We start from the raw sequence: 25,096 nt of genomic DNA on the forward strand, positions 1-25,096 counted from the left end.
GCCCTGGCCCAGAGACCCTCCTCCTGCCAGAGACCCTCAGATCTGTCCCACTCCTGCCCAGGCCCCCATAGGCACCCTTGAGGTGAACGATGTAGAGCTGGCCACGCCCACCCAGTAGGCCATACGCACTCTAGCCATGCCCACCCAGTAGGCCACGCCCACCCTGGCCACACCCACCCGGCCCCCTGAGGGCAACTGCAATGCTGATGCGGCCCTCAATGAAATTGAGTTTGACACTCCTGAATTAGAGTATATTGGCCGTAATTTTCTACAGAATTTGATATTAACAAGTATATTATCTCTATAGAGTTTCCTCTAATACATTAAAACTTTATTATAGAACTATAAGAACTATAACCTATTGATATTGAAAACAATAACAACTCTTGTAACTGGTTCAAAATCCCAACTATGGTAAGTGTCTTATGAACTATCTTAGCCTAAATTATTGTGTCTAGTTCAGTATTGCCTTTGGTTCTTCAAGGGTTTCAGAAAGGATTTTCTTAGTTCTATCTGGACAAAGTCTTATTTGGGATGAGCTAAAGTTCATGGTGACTTCATGGATAAGTCTATGTCAGGGGTAGGCTCTTTTATGACTTGTGGACTTCAACTCCCAGAATTCCTGAGTCAGCATGGCTGGTTCAAGAATTCTGGGTATTGAAGTCCACAAGTCATAAAAGAGCCAAGGTTGCCTACCCCTGCTCTATCTGCTCTATGTCATTTTCATGGTGCAAGTATGGGTGTGATTTGCCATTACCTTCTTCCAAGCTTCTTTTTCAATACCCCAATCTAATCTTCATGTACCAGGTCTGAGTCTGAGACCTGCATCCAAAGTAGAAGTTCCATCACGAAGCATCAAAGGATCTTCAAATCTTACAGACCAGAAATAATTGTGGCAGATTGCCAAAGTCTGACCACTAGATTACACCCCTCAAAGAGGCACAGGGTATTTCCAGCTAAGAATTTTATTGCATCTCGTATGCTTTTTAAAAATGCTTTATAAATAAGAAGGTAATCAACAAAATATGTTACGACAGATTGTATTTAAATGGCCGCTAAGGGAAACAGCTTTTACATTATACATATGTATATGCACACGCAAGATGAGAATGCATTAGTATTCCTTCTGCCCACTTGTTTTTTTCACACCCTTTTGAGTTACTTTTCATATCCATAGCGGATTCCTGCGTGGATGTCTAGGTGATAGATTTACTGTGTGTTACTTCCTGCTTTGTTTGCCACATACCTCCCACTCAGTCTGTTTTTCTCAACAGATGAGCCAGAGGAAGCTTGTGTAGGGATATTTTATTTATTGGTCATATCCAATACTGACATATCATTTTCCATTTTAATATTAAAGAAGCATTAGATTGAAGAGCTTAGAACATGCTATGTTCTTTATGGTGCAAAGAGGTTGTAAGCAGGGACCAACTAATTTAACACATTGATACTTTTTAATCAGAGTGACAGAGTTGGAAGGGACCTTGGAAGCCTGTCCCCTACTCAAGCAGGAGACCCCATACCATTTCAGACAAATGGCTTTCCAATCTCTTCTTAAACTAGACATACCGAATTCCTACAACTCTTCTTCATATGTTTTAGCCTTAACCTTAACCTTAATCCATTCATACTGCTTAACTGTACAGTAGGTAGTTGTCTGAATATTATCAGGATAGTAAGAAGAAGCATTTGAATATTTCACTCTGTTCTCTATGTGTCCTCTAGCATAAGAGGGACCCACTGTGATTGTCATGATATGCAGTATGCAAACCCTCTTCTAATTGATCCAACATCACTTCTATGCAAATTTCACATACCTGGGATGCCATTTTATTTAGAACTCTTGCCTTCCCTAGGGAAAAATTGAGATGACATCCCAAAATATGGAGAGGAGCCCAGCAATTCTGCCATCCATGGTGTCCACAATAACACAAATCACACTTGACCTGCCATGAGGCTGCAAACTGATGATGCCCACAAATTAACGAAGCATGGAAGAAGTCAGTCCTTGTGAAGAATGAGAGAAAAACCATTTAGTTATCAGCTTTTCACAGTAAAGTACATATAGCCCAACTCACATGGTTTAATCTAACCTAACCATCCAACCTATCATCAGGTATTAGGAAATGAAGAGGAAGAGGCAGTTTGCTTGCTTATGGGGAAACTTGTGGAATAAATGCACACTGATTTCTCCCCTTCCCCATTCCCTAACTTGCAAAGTCCAAGTCTTGGGAGGGGACCAATACTGAAAAGAAGGACTCAGTGAGGAAAATGGAAGAGCAAAAATAGGGGACAAGGATGACTGTGCTCTTAGAGAAGGTAGCCACCTGAGGCAGGATTTGCTGGAAGACACTGGCAAGATGTTAGGGAACATATAGGAGTGGGGGAGACACAATCCAACCTTCTTGCATAAGCACACACACACAAACACACAATAGCCTTCTGTTCCTGGCTGTGGGAAGACTGCTGTTCCATTGCCACCATTCCTCCAGTCAGTTTATGTACTTGGAACAAGAGGGGTGCTATCTTATTGTTGACTTCAAGCAGCAAAATGACTTGCACTAACAACAGATGGAAAACATATAAAGTAGATTCAAGCCTTGACACAATTACATCAAAATGGACCCTTTCTAGCAATTGTCAGTATCGGAGGCAAAAGCAGGGATATGCTCTGTGCTTCAGGGTCACAAAGCAGATCTGACTCACTTTGGAAGCTGAGGCAGCAGAAGAGCCTCCCTATTTTGATGTGTTTCAGTAAGGAAAGGAAAAAAATGCAATTCCTTAAGAAATAAGGTGCAAATGATAGGGAAAATACGACCTAACCATGGAGAAGGAAATAAAAGGAACTATAAATCTTTATTTCTAACCACAAAGTTATTTGGAGGAAAATAGGAAAAAAGTGGAAAGATTTTGAAGCATTGATCAATAAAAACAACTACTGTAAATTATCTAACAACAATAACAACTGATTGGAAATCTTGCTTTCTTCACACCTGTTAATGTTTCACCCTCTTCCTTCTTGTGATGTCATTGCTTTATTAGTAGCACAGTTACCATAGAATCCATTGGTGTGGGCAAATTCTCCAAAATCTTAAAACATTTTTAGCCCTTTTGTTTGCATCACTGAGACAATGGCACCTTAGCTGTATTTGGTGTTAATTTCCAATTCAGTTTTAAAGTTTTCTTAAGAGAAATAAATCTTGGAGGAAATGATAATTGTTATAAATATGTAGCTCTTTTTCCCAGGCCAATGAGTGTCTGGACTTTTATGCTTGTAACCTTTGATGCTTCAGCTTTGATGTTATAAATATGAAAACAAAATTTGAAACATCTAAAATGCGAAGAGCAGAATGGCTGGAGGATACTTAAGAAGTGGGAACCTTACTACAAATTAATATTTAATCATAAGTTTCTTTTTGTGACTCTAATTATTCACTTTCAGTGAATTTGATCTATGTTTCATTTAGCCTTTGAGACCTAATAAGCTTTCTTCTTTGCTGACAGAGCAACCTTAGGCTTGTTATCTGAAAATCAACCTGGGCTGGTTCTGCTTCACTTCAGCATCTCCCACAGGACAACTGTTAGCATTTGAACTCATCTGGGTCTTTGAATACAAACACAGGTGCAACTTTCTCATAATGCTGACATAAAGGGAAAAACTTGGTTAAGTAAAACTGAGTCGAGACAACATATGGAACAGATATGGGCAGGAACCTTTAAAAAAACTTACATTAGAATTATAAAAAAATACCAGCTGGCTTGTTGTGATATTTATTGACATCTTCACTAGATTGAGAATTTTGTACATCTATATTCTACACTGTCAGATCTGGATATACATTTCAACTATCTCGTTCAGAAAATCCTTTGTTGATTTTTAAACTGCTTTAGCATTCTCCAGTTGTTATGCAAGAGACAAATGTTTTCTCATCTAGAATAGAATCTGGAATCCCAAAACTAGATGAAAGTTAAATTTGGGGCACAGCATAAAGAGATTCCCCAGTAACAATATGATCATCATCAATGTATGTGTGAAAGGCTTTTCCATATAGCAGTATTAAAGATGATTACCTGTCTAATATCATTTGGATTCAGGAGCTAAGCAGGGTTGCTCCTAATTAGCATTAGGAGTCTAAGGGCTGCAAAAAAGATGGGAAATTTTTTTAAAAAAAATCCCTGAGAAGGGAATGGCAAACTACTATTGTTCTGTTGTCAAGGAAACTATAAGGATGTGTCCATGAAGTTTTTAAGGGTCAGATTCAGTCTTGCTAAGAATTCTGAACAACAGCAATTTTATACCAGTAAGAATGCCATTATCTGTCCTTTCTTGCCCACCAAGTACTGAAATATAAATGTTTACAATTATAGTTGGAAATAAATAATTTATACAAGCTCAGACTAATGTGCTACCTCTGGCTTTTTCGTGAAACCCCCAGTTAGCTATTGTCATTCATACCTAAGTAATATTCAAATTGGCTGCTAGATTTTGACCAAAACACATTTTTGTTTCTGAGACCATCTCAGGTTGCTAGTTTTATCTCTTAAAGTCCTAACTGACTTAGTACCAGGTGTCAGCATGCTCACATTTAGAGAAGAGGAGCAATAAACAAATGCCTTGTTAACTTCTTGGTAAGTGGCTGTTGCAGAGAATCTCTGCTATCCATTCAGGATCTCCTTGGGACAGAGGGTACGATAGATTCTCCTCAATCATTTGAAGAGCCTCAACAGAGAGAGAAAACTCTGCTAGACACAGTTGTGTGCAGGGATGTTGTATTATTCTTCCAAATCAGAAGAATGCTGAAGAAGATTGCACTGCACCCTTTTTAGTCTGGCAGCCAAAGCCATAAGACTAAAAGCTGCCATCATACAAAGTTTTTAAGAGCATTTGGGTGGGAGACTGAGAGCTGTAAAAAAAGTGGTAATAAGTGCTTTAGAAATATAAATTAATTGAACCTTAACATCTATCTTACCCTGTCAAGATAGTTCAACTTCGTATAAAAAACTTAACAATTCCCATGCAATATCTCTTTAAAATATTTGTTCCTCCCCAAAGTTTGTATTATTGTCCAATTATGTTCTGCCTTTTTTCTTGTTCTTTTGTCAATATTAAGATCAAATGCAAACGAGAGACATTGTCTTTAATTACACTTTAATAGGTTTACAGTAATGGAGAAAAATGGAGAAAAAGGGTGGAAAGAGAAGTAACATTTTTTTCAAGATTAGAAAGAAACAAAAAGATAAAGCTGATCATAAGCTCTTGGCAAGATTCATTTACAATATTATACTTGTTAGCTTAAAGGTAGATCCCGTACAGTATTCAAAAGGTCTTTACACTATGTTTAGCATTTCACTTTATTTTTCTTTAAGAATAGTATCATTTTTCATGTTCTAGGTCAGGGGTGTCAAACTCAATTTCATTGAGGGCCGCATCAGCATTGCGGTTGCCCTTAGGGGGCCAGGTGGGTATGGCCTGGGTGGGCGTGGCCTACTGGGTGGGCATGACTAAAGTGTGTATGGCCTACTGGGTGGGCATGGCCAGCTCTACATCGTTCCAATCAAGGGTGCCTATGGGGGCCTGGGCAGGAGTGGGACAGATCTGAGGGTCTCTGGCAGAAGGAGGGTCTCTGGGCCAGGTCCAAGGCAGTGGGGGCTGTTCCCTCACTGTTTCCAGGACGGCTTCGCGGGCTGCATAAAACCACTTCACGGGCCGGATCTGGCCCCTGGGCCTTGTGTTTGACATGTCTGTTCTAGGTGTATGTAATAATGGCTCTTTCAAAAACTTGCTTTTAGTAGTACTCTGTTTCTGGAATATATTATTTTGATGCATTTGTAGAATGTAGGACATTATAGCAGGAAGAACTGGCCTTCTCTATTATAACATCCAATATCCCATTTTATTATGTTTCTTTAAGCAATCCTGTGAAGTAGGTCATTCTTAGAGCTGGAGACTGGCTAGAGGCGAAAGTAGTGTTTGTGTGGAACTAATGGCAAAATTCATTGCTTAGATTTCCCTGTGTAACATTTCTCCCTATCAAACAAAGTTATTTCCAGAATAGCTACAATTGATTCCAAGAAGTGAAAACAAAAAACGCTGAGTTGAATGAGAGTAATTAAACATTTCATGATAAGAATCACCCGTAAAACTTTGCAAAGATTCTGTGTGAGTTCTGCACCTTACATTTGTATTTGAGGTGATAACATTCATAACATTGCAGATAGCATCAGTCTTTGAAGAAACACTCTTAAGCGCATGCTTAAAACTAAAAAAAAAAAACAGCCCCTAAACTCTTCTCTTTCCAATGGCATAAATAAGCACCACGAAGCTAGTGTTTAATCACAGTCCTGCCCCTGCATTTTTCCAACCCAATTAGGCCAATAGCAGAATTAAATGAGGCATAGAGCCTCCAAAAGTCACACCGTTGTCCCGGAGATGGAACGTGTACTGTGGTGGACCTGGCAGGGAGCTGAGCTGCTGATGCTGCTTACTGGAGGGTGACTCCAGGTGTTTGTACATTCCAACCTGGGCAGAAAGATCACCTTCACAGAGATGTAGCAGAGTAGATATTTCCCTTCCTTTCAAGCTTGCTTGGTTTTTTTTTTTAAAAATATACTTACCAAAATCAGTCTTCAAATTATTCCCACAACACACCTAACTGGATCAGCAAGCTGTTGTGGGTGTACCGAAACAAAAATAAAGGTCAGTCGATTGAGTCGTCTAAGCCAGTGGGTTAAATTTAACCCCAAAGAGAGCCTGGTCATGCATGGGTTGAACTAATTCCACCCAGTCAAATAGGTTGGAGGAACAGCTAAACTTACGCAGTTGACCTCAGTCAGTCACTTTACATGAGTCTCCATGTAAAAGAACGGGAAGGAAAAAATGTGGCTGAAAAGCAGAGATCTCCATGTCTCAACTCAGTGCCAAGGCTTGAAAGCACAGAACCGAAATACAGGTCAACCACAATTGTCTAGCCATGACTATTCTACCTATATGACCAATGGAGAAAGGCTTGGTGATGTTGTGGCATATTGTGTTTCCTTTGGTGGGATGCCATGCACCTTTTAAAGAAAGTAAAGGAGATGGCAGTAATTTTTAAACTGCTGACTTCTGACCCAGGTAGGGTGATTGTGTGTTGACAGAACATGAGGTAAAGGGATTTCACTGGGACAGTGGCTGACTAGGTTACGTATGCCATGAAAAAATCAGACTACTGGGTTAATAGGACTGAAATTATTATCATCCTTTAGGGAGTATGCCAGGGAAATCACATATTACGTATTCATCATAACGACTTGTACAGGCTGTAATAAGGTTAGATTATTATAGCCCCATGTTGCATAGTTTTCTACATTTAGGCAGAAGACTTTCTTCATAGACCTACCTTGGAGTGTTATGGGGGACATATAGTATTATTGGGTCACCACAAGTCTCCCCCCCCGGTACAAACTCATTCCTAGTGTATGTTTAAAGCATATCTTGGCATCTGAGATGCATTACTATTGAGTTTGGTCTTTCTGATGGATTGGGTGGTACAAAAAAACATTGGGGGCACATGCATTCCCTATTTCTGCACTTGGCAAAGGAACTATTCCAGACTCATTAGCTGCCACTTAGTTACTTCTTAGTCGCTTCGTTTGTGCTGTCTTCTATAATTCGTTATCTCAGTGGATTTTTCCCCCTGAAGTTACAGAAAGAGCGCACCCTTTGGTGAGGCTTAAAGACAGGTATTCTGCTAAAAGCAGGAGATGCAGTCCTTTTATATGACTAATGTAGGTAATAAGTAATGTTTATAAGTGAAGGAACCATTGGTACCCTCAATTTTCTTCTTTCCCCCCTTATCTCTGATTTTTGGAGACCAGTTAAAGGTATGGAGACAATAGACTCTTGTTGGGGTTGGCCTTATTCCTATTTTCTTCTTTTGTGTGATTGCCAGATCTGACAATGGGAGAATGAGGATGATTTGTCCTTCAGATCAAGGAAACCCAAGGAATCAGTTTTCTACCTCTGTTGTCTGAGGTATTTAAAATATTCAGAAATCTGTCTGACTATGGTTCTACCATTTTTTCCTGTACCACTTCATCCAACATACAAATACTAAGTGATAACATCTGGATCGAGAACTACCAGAAGTACAGGCAGGATTTCGAAGAGGCAGAGGAACTAGAGATCAAATTGCCAACATACGCTGGATCATGGAGAAAGCTAGAGAGTTCCAGAAAAACATCTACTTCTGCTTCATTGACTATGCTAAAGCCTTTGATTGTGTGGATCATAACAAACTGGCAAGTCCTTAAAGAGATGGGCATACCAGACCATCTTATTTGTCTCTTGAGAAATCTATATGCGGGCCAAGAAGCAACAGTGAGAACTGGACACGGAACCACTGATTGGTTCAAAATTGGGAAAGGAGTCCGGCAAGGCTGTATACTGTCGTCTTGTCTATTTAACTTATATGCAGAGCACATCATGAGAAAGGCAGGGCTAGATGAATCAAAAGTTGGAATTAAGATTGCCGGAAGAAACATCAACAACCTAAGATATGCAGATGATACCACTGTAATGGCAGAAAGTGAAGAAGAACTAAAGAGCCTCTTGTTGCGGGTGAAGAAGGAGAGTGCAAAACATGGGTTGAAACTAAACATTAAGAAAACCAAGATCATGGTATCTGGCCCTCTCAATTCCTGGCAAATAGATGGGGAAGAAATGGAGGTAGTGACAGATTTAATTTTCCTGGGCTCCAAGATCACTGCAGATGGGGACTGTAGCCAAGAAATTAAAAGACGCTTGCTCCTGGGGAGGAAAGCCATGACAGAGCCTTGGTGGAGCAGTGGGCTAATGCCTCCTTAAGTAACACCAGCTGCCTGCAATTAGTGCAGGTTCGCATCCCACCAGGCCCAAGGTTGACTCAGCCTTCCATCCTTCTGAGGTAGGTAAAATGAGGACCCAGATTGTTGGGGGCAATAAGCTGACTTAGTAATAATGCCGCTTGGGGTGTGTGTGAAAGCCCTAATAAGCAGGCATATACATAGAATGAAGGCTACTGCTAAGCTTGTAAGCTGCCCTGAGTCTTTGGAGAAGGGCGGGATATAAATGGAATAAATAAAAAATAAATAAATAAATAAAAATAAAAACAAATCTAGACAGCACACTAAAAAGCAGAGACATCACCCTGTCAACAAAGGTGCGTATAGTCAAGGCTATGGTCTTCCCAGTTGCAATGTATGGCAGTGAAAGCTGGACCGTAAGAAAGGCTGAGCGCCAAAGAATTGAAGCCTTTGAACTATGGTGCTGGAGAAGACTCCTGCGAGTTCCTTGGACTGCAAGGCGATCAAACTGGTCAGTCCTAGAGGAGATCAACCCTGACTGCTCTTTAGAAGGCCAGATCCTGAAGCTAAAACTCAAATACTTTGGCCACCTAATGAGAAGGAAGGACTCACTGGAGAAGAGCCTAATGCTGGGAAAGATTGAGGGCAATAGAAGAAGGGGACGACAGAGAATGAGGTGGCTGGATGGAGTCATTGAAGCAGTAGGTGTGAGCTTAGATGGACTCCAGAAGATGGTAGAGGACAGGAAGGCCTGGAGGAACATTGTCCATAGGGTCGCGATGGGTCGGACACGACTTCGCAACTAACAACAACAAACATGATGGTTTGTGTGAGTTGGAAACACAAGATAGGAGTAAAATTTTAGAATAACTTATGTTTTGCATTTGTATACCTTCATTTAATTTTGCATAATGTGGGGATGAGAAATTAAACTGAAAAATATATTGGAATTGCAAGAAATGGAAAGTTATGCATTTGAGTTTATATTGAGTAAAAACTTCTGTAGGGGACTTCCTTCCTTCCTTCCTTCCTTCCTTCCTTCCCTTTTCAATATAAATATTAATTTACTACTCTTCCCCCTAATGGTAGTAAATGGTGGAAAAAAAATCCATCCAGTTACTGTTTGATAGCATAGAGGAAGCTTCTTTGTCAAACATGAAATATGCAATTAGTTATGGATCTATGTGGGTGTTAAAACCTATTTTTCTTTGTGTATTTTGGTATGGATTTCTTTATATAAACTCACTGTCCTATAATAAGTTCACAATTCATCACTCAGTTTCTTTAAATGGCTATAATTTATCTAAATGACCATCTTCCTTGAACTTGAGGCACATTTGGAATTTATCATTGATTATTTTTAAACAGGGAGTATTTTAGCTTGTTTTTCACTTGGGGAAAATAGATACTGAAACTAAGACACCATATTTAGGGGTATCATGCCTGAATTTATTTGTTTGCTATAGGTAAATGTAAAAAGACCAATATGTTGGTCATTTATGGTTATTTCTATATATAAAGCAAATGTGATGTTTTATAAAATAATTATAAGAAAAAAAACTTAAAACAGCTTTAGAACAAGGATGCGATTTGTGACTTCGTGATTTGAAGGTGTCTTCAGATGTATTTGTGCAAATATATGCCATGAACTTTATTACAGCAATTTTGACGTTTTACTAACAGCAAGAAAGAAGACACCATGTAAATTTTCAAGCTACATGTGTCTTTTGTATTCCTGGAGCAGCTGGTATTTGGGAGGGATTGATTCTATGGATTCTTTGTATACATGAATTTTTTACATTTCAATATTGTTTTAGGAATTCTTGAAGATGACTTCTACATGATCTGCTAGTGATACTGAAGAAGCAAGTAATTGCTGGATCAGATAAATTGCAATGGAGAAGTCCACTGAAGAGACATCAGAGCTATCATTATTGTCCTGTGGTTTATTGGATTTCAAGCCTGCCCATCACAGCCATAGTGTACGGTGTTTCAAACAGAAAAAATATGTTAAATTTTATTAGACTTATGTTGCTTCTTAGGTACCTGGTCTGAAATTTGCAACATAATTCCTTTTGTATAAAGGAGGAACGATGACTTTTTATAGTTTATGTTTGATCCTCTTTGCATTTACTTGGAATAGCTCTGCCTATGGACCAAATCAAAGGGCACAGAAGAAAGGAGATATTATTCTTGGAGGATTGTTTCCCATTCATTTTGGAGTGGCTGCTAAACACCAAGATCTGAAATCTAGGCCAGAATCAGTCGAATGCATAAGGTAAGTCCACATCAAATCCCCCAAACTCACTCATTCTCCAGACTCACATGACAGAGACCTTAAAGGTTTTGTGATTTCTACCAGGTAATAGTTCTTTGGTGTTTTTTTTAAAGCCACTTCCAGGCTTTTAGGGAAGGAACTGAAGTCTTATTATGTCTCCTACACCTTGTATATGGGCTTTGCTGAAGTATTTATTTGATCCCTTTCGACGTAGCGGTTTCAGTCAGCTCTGGCTTTTATTTATTGAATTTTACTATATATGCAGACTTTCAAAACAGTATATTCAATTCAGCACAAAAGAATCTCCAATGGGGTTTGGTTACCCTTACAAAACAGCTACATGAAACCTCTCATTGGAGGGCATTCTATGTTTTGCGGGTGGCTAGTAGGAAGCCTGCTTCATGTGTAATTTGAGCCTTGCATCTCTAACCATTGGAATAAAGAGCAAAGCTTCTTAATAGTGATTTCAGCAGTTCGCACCACTTTGGCAGAACCGATAGCTAATTTTTTGTTGCCCAGGCCCAGAATGGACTTCCGGAAGCAGCATCCACACAGAGAACCGGTTGTTCACATATTTGAATCCCACCACTGAGTGGTTTGTTATATTCATTCTTATCCCAGAAGGCACTTCTATTGCTTTGATTGTAGGCAGGAGTAGTTATGAAGCAGATTGAAAAGAAGAGGCATCTGACCTCATACGCTTGTTTTTGTTTTGGTTCTTTTCAACCATTCGTGGCTTTTTTATCACTTTGCCTTTGGTTGATGTTGAATACCAGACTGGATCACAACAAAGACCCTCTCATTTATTTTTCACTATCTGTTTTACACGGGGTAAAACAGTGTAATCTTAGCATGGCTGGAGGAACAAGTAGAACTGAATCTCTCATTGCTGAGGAGAATGCTGAACTGCCCTTGCAGGATCAGGTGTACGATTTGGGATTACTTACAGCAGGGGTGTCAAACTCAATTTCATTGAGGGCCACATCAGCATTGTAGTTGCCCTCGGCGGGCCGGGTGGCTATGGCCAGGGTGGGCGTGGCCTATTGGGTGGGCGTGGCTGGAGTGCGTATGGCCTACTGGGTGGGCATGGCCAGCTCTACATCGTTCTCATCAAGGGTGCCTATGGGGGCCTGGGCAGGAGTGGGACAGATCTGAGGGTCTCTGGGCCAGGGCCAAGGCAGCGGGGGCCATTCCCTCACTGTTTCCAGGATGGCTTCGCGGGCCACATGAAACCACTTTGCGGGCCGGATCCGGCCCCCGGGCCTTGTGTTTGACATGTCTGACTTACAGATTCCTTACCATCACTAGAACAATTAATGATCTTCATGTCTGACAGTCTGCTTCTGGGCTTCCATTTTTCCCCCCTAATTAGTCTGTAACTCTAAATCTTGACTAAGTTACCTAAAAGATCCCTCCACATTTGCTTCTCTGGATCATCATGGTGGCCTCACTTGTGGCTCTTCTCTACCAAATGAGGCAAGGGAGCCAATCAGAGAAGAGGATCTTTTCATGAGTGGCATCTTGTTTGTGGAAAGCCTCTCCAGAGATGTTCATCTGACACTTCCATTGTAGGTGCTGTGTGAAGACCTCTTCATTTTCATAGACAAAAGAACTTGTGCTATTTTCTTGGTTTTTTAAAAAAATATGCTTTAATTTATAAACTGTCTAGAAACATTTAACTACTGGAAAACCTCCAAATATTATAAAAACAAAACCACAGTAAATTGTACAGCAATCTATCATGCAACCAGAGGTAACGATAATAAGTTTTTTAGGTTTATAAAAATAAAAAAGGATTGTAAAGAGCACCTTAATGGCATTTCCTGGCTAAAGGAATGAATTTTGTAATAGGGAATACAGTTCAATGTAAACAAATGCAAAGTTGTGTAAATTGGATTAAAACCCTAATCTCTACATGTGAGCTAATGAAGTCCAAGCCATCAGTGACTAAGATAATTTCTGCAATAGAGATTTGCAAAATCTTATAATTACTTAGCTGCGGTTGAAATGAAATAGCTTGTTTGCTTAAGTTCTTAAGTTTGGCACAATAATTAGGTGACACTAGAAGTTTGGCACAATAATTAGGTGACACTAGAAGATATTATAAATAGAAATCACCTAAAAAAAGTTGTCGGTGTTACAGTGTATAAATATGCTGATACAATTAAGATTTTTATTTTAAACACTGATGTGGAAAAATACAGGGCAAATTTTAAACAGGAAGCAATTTTTCAGTCTCCGTCGTTGGCACAAGGCTGTGTTCGAAGCAGAGACGGCAGAAGAGCTTTAAACATGGGTTACTGTATGACACTTGTCCTTCCTGGGAAGAAGAGGTCAACCTCTTTGGAAATTCTAGCAAGAGGAAGGGGCCAGGCTGAGACACACAATCCATGGAATAGGCGGTGTAAATTCGGTCGTCTTCTCCTCCAAAGCAGTTGCAGGTTGCTCCCCTGCAGCTTTGGGGCCTCATTTAAAGTACCTCTTCAGACAGGAAAGACAGGGGAATGGAGCTAGCCCAAACCCTGTTCGATGCCATGGATCCATCGAGCTAACTTGATGTCCCTGGGATGGAGAGTGACCCGCTTGGCCTGGAAGGTACACAGGTAGCCATCTTCCATAAGATGCACCAAAAAGGCTTTAGCTGCCTCCTGCAAGGCAAGAAGTGCCATGGACTGCCACATCATGTCAAACCCGCGGGTATATTTCAGGCAGATCTCCCGCACCACACGATGAATGGGTAGCTTGGCAATAAGTAGATCAGTACTTTTTTGATACTTTCTGATCTCCTGCAAAGCTCGGAAGCCGGGCCGGTATCTCCGCCTTCTCCGATGCCCTGCTGGTGCTTCTTGTGGGGGGCTGCTCAGTCCAGAGCGACGGGGAGAGGCTTGGCTCCTGCGTGCAGATCCTCCAGATCGACTGCGACGGAGAGAAGGGGTTGTCCGTTCCAGGTGCCAGCCGTCGAAGAATGCCCTGCTGGTGCTTCTTGTGGGGGGCGCCTCAGTCCAGAGCGATGGGGAGAGGCTTGGCTCCTGCGTGGAGATCCTCCAGATCGACCGCGACGGCGAGGAGTCAAAGGGGTTCTCCTGGAACCGGTGCCAGCCGGCGAAGAATGCCCTGCTGTTGCTTCTTGTGGGGGGCGCCTCGGTCCAGAGCGATGGGGAGAGGCTTGGCTCCTGTGTGGAGATCCTCCAGCTCGACCGCGATGGAGAGGTGTCGAAGGGGTTCTCCTGGAACCGGTGCCAGCCGTCGGCCGCATGCTGCCTGTGAGGTGGGAGCTGGAGAGGAGCGGGCGGCGGTGGTGGCGGCGGGTCCACGGACGAGCTCCTGCCTCCTTCCCTTCCGCTACATTCGCATTTTGCGCCACGCTTTGAGCCCCGCCCCTCGTTTGAGACGGCTAGCCAATCCAACTCTTGAACAGGCTTTCGAATCTTCACAGGGAAGTAGGCGAGCCAGTACGGATCAAATCATCCAATTGGGAGGCAGGACCGGGATCTCACAGGGTTGTTGTGAAGATATAATGGAAAAAAGTCCTGTAGAGTCAACCCCTTTGAATTAAGGATGGGATTAAAGGAGTTCCTTTCCCAAAAGCAGAGCGCTGAGTGTAGCCACTTCCTCCAGTGATGGTCCCCTCCCAGCTGCTGCTTCAATCTGGGAAGAGCACAAAATCCTCCCTGCACACCATCTTCCTCCTATGAGTCCTGATACAATAAAAGTGTCAAGCCAATGTGTTGCTTGTTTAAAATTATGAATTCCATGCTAGGAATCCTAAGGATTGAAAATAAAACTACTAATATTGTAATGAAGGATCTTCAGTGATTTGGCTTCAGTTTTCCAATGTTTCATAGCAATCACACGGTCCTAGGAAAAGCTACAGACAGTTACTATGCTCACGCTTCTATAAGCACCTTTTGGAGACTGAATCTAAAGGATTATTCAACCCTAACTAATTCCCTAAAATAAATATATAGTGGAAGACAGCATATATTTTTGGTCACCATGCCTCAAGGGATGGGTGGCTCAGTGGTTAAGACGCTGGGCTTGTCAGCTGGAAAGCTGGCAGCCTAGGTTTGAGACCCAAGCATCACGTGACAGGATGAGTTCCCATCCTTGACCCAGCTCCTGCTAACCTAGCAGTTCGAAAGCATACAAATGTGAGTAGATAAATAGGTACCACTTTGGTGGGAAGGTAACAGTGCTCTGACATCATGCTGGCCAAACGATTGCTGAAATGTCTTCAGAGGTGCTGGTTCAATGACCTTAAAACAGAGATGAGCACTGCTTCCTATAGTTAGCGATGACTAGTGGAGTAAAATCCGCAAGGACTCTTTTGCCTCAAGGGAATACTTTGACAACAGTCACATTTTTGCTTAGAAGTTTTTAAAAGAAAATTAGATAAATTTATGTTAGTTACTAATTTTGATGGTCATATATTACCTCCTAAATTACAGGCGGGTTGCCATATAATGTCAATTCTGTGGGCAACCCTGGATGAAATTCCTCTATTATGCTTATGAGCTTCCTGCATCATTTGGCTGGTCGTTAGGTGACACAGAATTTTTGACAAAATGGGCCTTAATATTCCAATAATATCTCATGTAATACCTCATGGATTGCCCAGAAAGTGGGATGTCATATAAATATTAAATACTTATTTCTGAAAAATGTCATATGAATAAGAACAGTTTCTTGGCACAACATTCTAGACTGTGAAGTGCAATATCTGGTTTACCTTTTAGTTAATAAGGATATGCTGTTAAATTGTGTCAGTGGGGAAAGAGGGAAAGAGGGAGGGAGGGAGGGAGAGAGAGAGAGAGAGAGAGAGAGAGAGAGAGAGAGAGACAGACAGACAGACAGACAGACAGACAGACAGACAGACAGAGAGAGAGCACCTTCCACTGTCCAAAATGCCCATTGTTCTGATCCAGCAGGGCTTTGTTGTGTAATGTATGTGGTACAGCTCCTTGGTTGTCCATGGGAGGACCAAGGGTTCAAATTATGTTTGGTGCATTATTACCTCATTGCTCAAATGACATGCAGTCTGTAATTTATATCATTTTATTGACATAATGCAACTGATGTAAATTGCATCATTTGCACAATATCACAACAATTGTCACTGTGATTTGTAATGGATGCCTATGTGAACTGGCCCTATTTTTGGTTAATTATTTTGAAATATGTAGTTACATTTCTCTTTGGAAGTGCTCTTCCATTTACTTAGAAACAACATATTTTCCCGTTTCACTCCTCTGCCTCTATATGAAACATTGTGCTTATTTTGATTTTTCTTCCTTTTTTGTAGGTATAACTTCCGGGGTTTTCGCTGGTTGCAGGCAATGATCTTTGCCATTGAAGAGATTAATAACAGCCCAACTCTTCTTCCCAATATGACTCTTGGATACAGCATTTTTGACACCTGCAACACAGTGTCTAAAGCTCTGGAAGCCACACTGAGTTTTGTAGCCCAAAACAAGATTGACTCTCTGAATCTGGATGAGTTTTGCAATTGCTCAGATCATATTCCGTCAACAATTGCAGTGGTGGGAGCAACAGGCTCTGGGATTTCCACTGCAGTTGCCAATCTTCTGGGTCTCTTTTATATACCTCAGGTGAGCATATGTTGTCACTGTCTTTTGTTAGAAATAGGATGCTCTTGAGTAGGTGAGCTTGTTAATTACAAAATGTTTCTACTGTTGCTATGTCACCTTTCATCATCTCTTCAGTCAATCTCACAACATATAATATAAAGTCTTAAAGAGCTAGTATAACATTTCCACATCTCCCCCTTTTTAAAAGAATAAATATCTCTTTTCCAATTATGAGCACCAACAGTATTCAACAGATCATTCCAGCAGTCTTTGCCTATATGTCTGAATAGCCCCTAGGTTCAAAGAGGCAGCTCTACAAACCATTATAATCATAGGATAATTTCTCTATAACCTCTTTATTTTCTTATGCCCATATTAAATAGCATAATGCACACTGTGTATTTCTATCAGCCATAGCAATTAATTTTGCAGCTTCCTGTTGAACTCTGATTCAGAATGTAACAACCATGATGACATATGATTCTATCTGGACATTGGTTTTCTTTAATATCCTTTAAATATTTATTGTTGTGGCTGCTGTTTTGACCTTTTTAACAAGCTAGTTTGATTGGGTATTAAGTATTTATTATTTGATTAGGAATTGGATATGTCTAATCTAGCGAAAAGAAGGACTAGAGATGACGTGATAGCAGTGTTCTAATATTTGAGGGGCTGCCACAAAGAAGAGAGAGTCAACCTACTTTCCAAAGCACCAGAAGGCAAAACAAGAAGCAACGGATGGAAACTAATCAAGGAGAGAAGCAACCTAGAACTAAGGAGAAATTTCCTGACAGTGAGAACAATCAACCAGTAGAACAGCTTGCCTTCAAAAATTGTGGGTGCTCCATCACTGGAAGCTTTTAAGAAGAGACTTGACAGACACTTGTCTTGAATAGTATAGCAATGAGCAATGAGTTGGACTAGAAGATCTCCAAGTTCTTTCCAACTCTGTTATTCTGTTTACTGATTGTGACTAAACTAGTTTGGATGCTGCTCAGCTTTTAAATGCATGACCTCAAAATCAAAGACCGTTATCTGTGAAGTATCCCATCTCAGGAGGGAAAATGCCTGAACTCAAAGAACAATCTATTGTGATAGTGATAGTCCCATCCAATAAATTCAAATAAATAATCTAGAATAACTTTTTCAGATCTTTCATTTTTTTGCCCTAAGCAGGTGATTATTTAACTCTGAATTTCAGATTTTTTTTTCAGAAATTCAAATTCAGCCCAATTTCTCTAGTTCTTTAAAAAGATTTTCTGTTCTCCCTCTACATATTTGCTCCATGTCACTGATGTCAATATACCTTTTTGTATCTCGATACTATCAAGTCCCATCAAGTACTGACTGTATAAAGGACTTTGCAGGACAATCTTAGGCCAAATGAGTCTTTGGAAAAGCCATATCGCCCTGTCAGTCCAAAAAGGAAGACCAGAGTAAAATACCAAGTATGAGTCAGAACTACTTTTATTGTAGAAGCTATAGTAAATGAATCTTGCCAGTCTGAATGTGCTTTCCCCATCCCTCACTAGATCCTTGTGTGAACTAGGAAGGGGTCTGTCCCAGACATTTCTTCAAACTGTTTTCTTGGCCCACACTCAAGTCCTCTTAATCTGACCATTACCTTGCTAGCAGCTCTTCCTCATGTTCCTTCAAGGCCATTTCTTAAGTCTTCTGCACTCCCAAGTAGTATACCTATTATTAATCTATCTGAATCTGCCAAAATTCCTAAAATAAATACAGATTTGAAAACTCACAGTGGTTACTTCTAGAGGTGATTGGAAATTTTCTTATACTGTATATTGGGGATATTCTCAAAGTTCTGGATTGGCTGAGGAATATAGAAATTGTCTGGCCATCATTTCTAAATACTACTTTCTCTTTCACTGATCCAAGCCGACCCCCTGATATAATGGAGATGATGAAGTGAGATGGTGTAGCAACTTAACTGGTAGAAGAAAAATTCTGGGATAAATGAGACACAGTATGATTAGAGCCCACTTGAAGGTCTGCTCTGAAACGAAAAAGATCATACCATGAATTACAAATTTACCAATAAAAAAGCATAAATGGTTTACCGTCTGATTGAGGGAACACTTCTCCCATTTGAAGGTCATTTTTCAGGGTGATAGGAGTACACTTTATCTTTCTCAAATTATGGAGTGTCTTTCCTCAGGAGTAACATTTGGTTGTCATTAATCCAGTGGATGGATTGATAAAGATACATAATTGCAACTAGGTTTTAAAATGTAATGGTTATAGAATGGGTATTCCAGTCGACATCTCTTTTTGGCTTGTTAGTTCACCTATTAAAGAGTCTTGAACTTTTTGTTTAAGGTGATCTTTCTAAGGCAGAAATTGGCAACATGCTGCCCATGGGTACCACTGCATCTGTGAGCAACTTCTTCTTCACCTGTAAACTGCCCTGCAGATACATTTTTCCTTCTTTAATTAGGGATATGTTCATGGGGTCACAGTCTGTGTGAAATGTTTCAGAATAGTTTTTGCTTAAAAGTGTTGAATTAGAATTTATTGCCCTCTTTCCTTTTCTAGGTTAGCTATGCTTCATCCAGTAGGCTCTTGAGCAACAGGAACGAGTACAAGTCTTTCCTGCGCACGATACCCAATGATGAGCACCAGGCCACTGCTATGGCTGACATTGTAGAGTACTTCCGATGGAATTGGGTGGGTACCATTGCAGCAGATGACAATTATGGACGGCCAGGTATTGAAAAGTTCAGGGAAGAAACAGAGGAGAGAAACATCTGCATTGACTTCAGTGAGCTCATTGCCCAGTACTTGCCTAAGGATCAGATCCAACAGGTGGTGAAAGTCATCCAGAATTCCACTGCCAAGGTGATTGTTGTGTTCTCCAGTGCACCTGACCTAGAACCATTGATCAAAGAGATTGTCACACGGAACATCACTGGCAGGATTTGGCTGGCAAGTGAAGCCTGGGCCAGCTCATCATTGATAGCTATGCCACAATTCTTTCATGTCATGGGGGGCACCATTGGATTTGCTCTTAAGGCAGGACAGATTCCTGGCTTTCGTAACTTTCTGCAGAAGGTAAACCCTAAGAAGTCTGCTAATAATGGATTTATCAAAGAGTTTTGGGAGGAGACATTTAATTGCTACTTACCAGAAGGAAACAAAAATTTCCCAGGTTTTTTCCACAAAGGCCCTGAAGAAGGCACTAGAGTTGGAAATGGTACAGCTTCATTCCGTCCCCCATGTACAGGACAGGAGAACATCACTAGTGTGGAAACACCATACATGGATTATATCCATCTGCGGATATCTTATAATGTGTACTTGGCAGTATATTCCATTGCTCATGCTTTGCAGGATATATACACTTGCATTCCTGGGAAAGGGCTATTTGCCAATGGGTCATGTGCAGATATCAAGAAAGTTGAGGCGTGGCAGGTAAGATTTCTTTTACTATAATTATTCTACTACATACTGTGATATAATTTGCAAAACTGTAACAGATTCGCACCTAATTGACAGATTTGCACTGCTATACGTATTAACATGCACAGTAGCGCTCTTCTAAATTTAAATTAAATACAATGTGAAAGATACCCAATCAGATTAATTTCCCTTGCATTTGGGGAGAACCCAATCATCTTATGTTCTTTTCCTTATTTAAACGCCCCCATCTGTTTTATAATCATGAGGGCAATGGGACAGATTCAAATGCTCTTTGTGCTTTTTATGACCTGATGAGTTAATAATAAATTCCAGAAAATTACTTTTCTCATCGTCAAATCAGCTACATGAAGCTGTTAAGTACTCCAAAAATCATTATTTGAGAGCAATGATAGCTTCTATACCAGGGGTGTCAAACATGCAATGTCACATGATGTGTCGTAACATATTGTGACTGTTTTTTTCCATTGCCGGAAATAGGGTGGGTGCAGTTTTGCCATGACGCATTCGGCTCATGGGCCAACAGTTTGACACCCCTGTTCTATACAGAGTTCCTTAGTCATAAACAGTGTTAAACTATGGTTATGGTTTCAACTTGTTTGTGTTTGGGTGGAATTTCAATCTCTGAGAATAATCATTTTAGCAGCTTGGGAGCATTTGATGACATTTTTCATTGTGGTTTTGGTTCTTGAATAATCATCTTGAGTAATTCGGGCTTTCAACATGAAAGGCAAGCTGTTGATAATCAAGTGGGTCAACCCTATTCTCTTCATTTGGTTGAGAGCAGGGCTTATAACAGTTCTTTTCATCCAGACATCAAAAAAGTTCCAGGCCAGGATGAAAAGATTTAAAGACAGGATCAGGTGAGGGAGCTGGAAAACAAAGAAAAAAGAGGTAATATTTCCCAATGCAGCTCTTAAATCTAAAGTCTCAATAGTCAATCTGCATTTGTAATCAAGACAACACCTACAATCTGCTCAGTAAATTTAGCATTAGCCCACAAGCTCATGTATACACATCAACTAACACACCTCCACAGTTGAGCTAAGAATCTTGATCCTTCAAATGCCTATATAATTCTACACACCACATTTAGTGAGCCTAGAAACATAAAACATACTGAGATTCATCTCCACATCTCAAGCCTTGCCATCCAATAACTCCTATCACTGGCATGTGTTATGCCACTGATTCTCATGATAGTTGGCTACCAGTCTCAATTCCAGATTGACTGTATGTGTAATTAATGTCAGCATTGCTCTGGAAGCATATTAACAAAACAAAAGAAGAGAAAAATGGTTGTTCTTGAAGCCTGTATTGAAATAAGTCCTGTTTGGTGAACTTTGTGATATTTCAAAGGGTGTAATGAACGTATGACACTGGTGTGGTACTTGAGGTTTTTCTTGTGTTCATTGGTCAATGCAGTTATTACTGCCTTTTATGCAAACTGTAGGAGTCTAATGAAGAAGATTTAGGAGCTGTTCAATGCAACTAAGACCAGACAGAACAGAGCTATACCTGTTTCTTCCATGTTCTGTGCTCTTTCAGAAGATCCTTTGACTACTAATGGACATGAAATATGAATGTAGTTGGGAGAATATTAAAGTCTAAGATGGGTGTTCCCTGAAGCAGAAAACCTTATTAGCATGATAGATTGTAGGCTAAGGAGTAGGATAAGCTGCTTTTCCAGTTTATTTGGGGGAAATGTCTGGGTCCATGCACATGAGCATTGAGCAAGATGATGAGAAGCTGATATAGCAGAAGGAGGAATCTGAGGGCAAGGACCATTTGAAGGAAGGCTCACTGGTACACATGGCAGAGAGGAAGAGTAACAGTTTACAGTGATGGGAAAGTGTATGAACAGAATAATCCACCTGTTACTAGAACCAATTGAATCAATTTTGTCTGCTACACTATTTAATACTTGCATAAAATCTGTTAGGAGCTTTAGACTGGAGAATGCTACAATACCCATATTATACCTAAGTGCTTTACTGTTCTTTGCTGCCAATGTCTAAGAAAGAAGTCAGTACCCTAAATTCATGCATTCATTTTATTACTGAATGCACTGCGTTCCTTAATAGAAAAAGAAAGCTGGTTTATAACAATTTAAAAATAGAAAATATAAAAAAGAATAACATTGATATGTTTAAAGTTAAATCAAAAATTAAAAACACATCTTTCAAAAAAATAAAAAAGGCTAGATTGCTAAAATTAGACCAGGCAAAATGCAATGTTCTTAACCAATAGGAATCTGGACTCAAAGACTGAAGGTCTGCCGTTCTGGAATATATTACATTCTTCCTGAATGAACAGATGCAGAGTGTCTGGGAATGCTCCTTTATCCTCAGGTGGTCGGTGGGTTCCCAGGTAAAGTTGTAGTGTGTTATACAGTTGTCTTGTTGTGACAAGGGTAATTATTACCACATGAAGCTATCCTTAAATTGTCTATATGTCAGGCCCCCAAAACCAAGAATGATACAGGGAGTTATTTCTGAGTAGTTTCTTTATTCTTTATTCCTCATCTACAGAAACAATCTTGCCACACTAAAACAACTGTCTGCCTAAACTATATATGTACTCTAGGAATTTCTAGGAATGGTCCATCTTTGCCCTCTTCTTCCTGCCTACCAGACCTTCCAAAGGTCTGCTCCCTCTTTGTTCTCTGGGAAGCAACTCTTCCATCTTGGGATTCCGGACTACATTCCAGCATCATAATAATATTTTCCAACTGATGCAAAATACAAGAACCAGCTTAATAATCTAAAATACTAAGATCACGTGAAAGCTGTTTTAACACCTGTGTTGGTTGTGAGTTGCTTTCTAGGCACAGTGGAATAGGTTGTATGGTTGAATCAACCACTGAAATGCAGGAGGGCTTTTTCCTAAGGAGCCAGATCAGCCTTGGAGTCCTTGGTTTGTAGAAAGAGGCCCAGAAGGCGTCCTCCCTAAACCTTCTTGGGACTTATCTGATAATTTTTCACTTTAATCTGTCAAGATTCCTGATTATGGGGGAGCAGCAACAAAGAAACTATTCTGAGCAATCCATTGTGGTGTTGTTGTGCCTGATATGTTGCCATGAATCTTTAAAGGCTTTTTCTAACTCTGGGCTTCAGGATCCCTACTGAGGTGGGTCTGGGTGAATTACTATGGAGGAAGCTGACAGCACCTGGGTGTGCTGACTTATATCTACTGGACTGGAAATATTCCTTACAAAATGCAAAGTAAAGCAGATAGACTTTATACCAATCTACATATTTTTAAGCACTTGACATAGATAGCACGGATTTAGACTCGAAGAAGGCCCCAACATATTGGGGGAATTTTGGGAATTTTGATGATATGTATATTCTCCTACAGCAACAAGAACATTTGCCTGGTTATAATGACTATCATAATGACATGACTAATTCCAAAACAAAAAGGTTCAATGGAGAAGTTAACAGAAAAATGACTTGCCTAATATGCCAAATACAAATGATAGTTTACAAAGACAAATGAAATGATACAAGGTGTTGAAGCCACAGGAACCTTGGGAGGAAGTGATCATGCTATATTGGAATTCAACATTATGGAAGCACAAGCAATAGAACACAGCCAAACTAGAGTCTTGGACTTTAAGAGAGCTAATTTCAATAAACTTAGAGCTTGGGAAGGATTCCATAGATGAGAATCCTCAAGGGGAAAACAACTCAAGAAGCTTGGGGAATTTTGAAAAGTGAGATAATAAAGGCCCAGTCTAGTACAATACCAACAAAGAGGAAAAATAACAGCTCTCAAAAGAAACCAGCATGGCTGCATAAAGAACTCTCTGATAAATTGAAAGATAAAAAGGACAAGTATACAAAATGGAAAGAGGGGCACATAACTAAGTCAGAATATCAGCAAATAGCCCAAGCCTGCAAAGACTAAGTGAGGAAAGCTAAGGCTCAAAATGAACTAAGGCTTGTGACCAAAGTCAAAAATAACAAAAAAGACTTCTTTCAACATGTAAAAAACAAGAAAAAAGTGAAGGAAATGATTGGTCCATTAGTGGGTGAAAGTTTCAAGAAGGTGACAAGCAACAGGGAGAAAGCAGAACTATTTACTCGTTTTTTGCATCTGTCTTTACACAAAGGGAAAAAACAGACCAAGCTATCAAAAATAGTGCCATAAAAAACAGAATAGAAACACAAGTTAAGATACGCAAGAAAATGATAAGTGAGCACCTGTCCAGCCTAGAAGACTTCAAATCACCAGGACCAGATGGATTACACCCCAAGGTTCTCAAGGAACTGGCAGATGTGATCTCAGAACCACTGAACTATATCTTTCAAAGATCCTGGAGCACTGGGAAACTACCAGAGGACTGGAAAAGAGCTGATGTAGTTCCCATCTTAAAAAAGGGGAAAAAATGGATCCAGGAAATTATAGACCTATCAGCCCGACTTCAATACCTGGAAAGATTCTGGAAAAGATAATCAAACAACGAATCAGCGAGCACCTAGAGGCAAACAAAATCATTACTAAAAGCCAACATGGGTTTGTCAAAAACAGACCATGCCAGACAAATCTTATTGCATTCTTTGACCAAGTGACAAAATAAGTGGATCAGAGGAATGCTGTGGATATTTGGAATTCAGTAAGGTATTTGATAAAGTAGATCACAACCTACTACTTGATAAGATAGAAAAATGTGGGTTAGACAGCATCACCACCAGATGGATTTGTACCTGGCTGACTGGCCATTCTCAGCGTGTGATCCTCAATGGAACTGCATCTACATGGAGGGAGGTCTGTAGTGGGGTGCCCCAGGGCTCTGTTCTGGGCCCAGTGCTCTTCAATATCTTCATTAATGATTTGGATGAGGGGATAGATGGGGAACTCATCAAATTTGCAGACGACACCAAGCTGGCAGGAATAGCCAATACTCCAGAAGACAGGCTTAAGATACAGGAGGATCTTGACAGATTTGAACACTGGGCACTATCTA

The 25,096-nt window shown here is 40.3% G+C and overlaps 1 protein-coding gene across 1 annotated transcript in view; it reads left to right on the forward strand.

The window, feature by feature from the left end:
• Window positions 1-10,910: 10,910 nt before the first annotated feature.
• CASR (calcium sensing receptor) overlaps window positions 10,911-25,096 on the forward strand; it is a gene marked incomplete at its 3' end in the record, with an annotated part of 42,664 nt that continues 28,478 nt past the window's right edge. Inside the window, exons 1-3 of the mRNA XM_083351874.1 lie at window positions 10,911-11,101; window positions 16,404-16,710; window positions 19,243-20,118. Coding sequence (XP_083208000.1) covers window positions 10,917-11,101; window positions 16,404-16,710; window positions 19,243-20,118 — 1,368 coding nt within the window. The 5' untranslated portion in view covers window positions 10,911-10,916. The remainder of the gene's footprint in view (window positions 11,102-16,403; window positions 16,711-19,242; window positions 20,119-25,096) is intronic.

The sequence above is a fragment of the Vipera ursinii genome (genome assembly GCF_947247035.1).
Source record: "Vipera ursinii genome assembly, chromosome: 2".
Taxonomy (NCBI): domain Eukaryota; kingdom Metazoa; phylum Chordata; class Lepidosauria; order Squamata; family Viperidae; genus Vipera; species Vipera ursinii.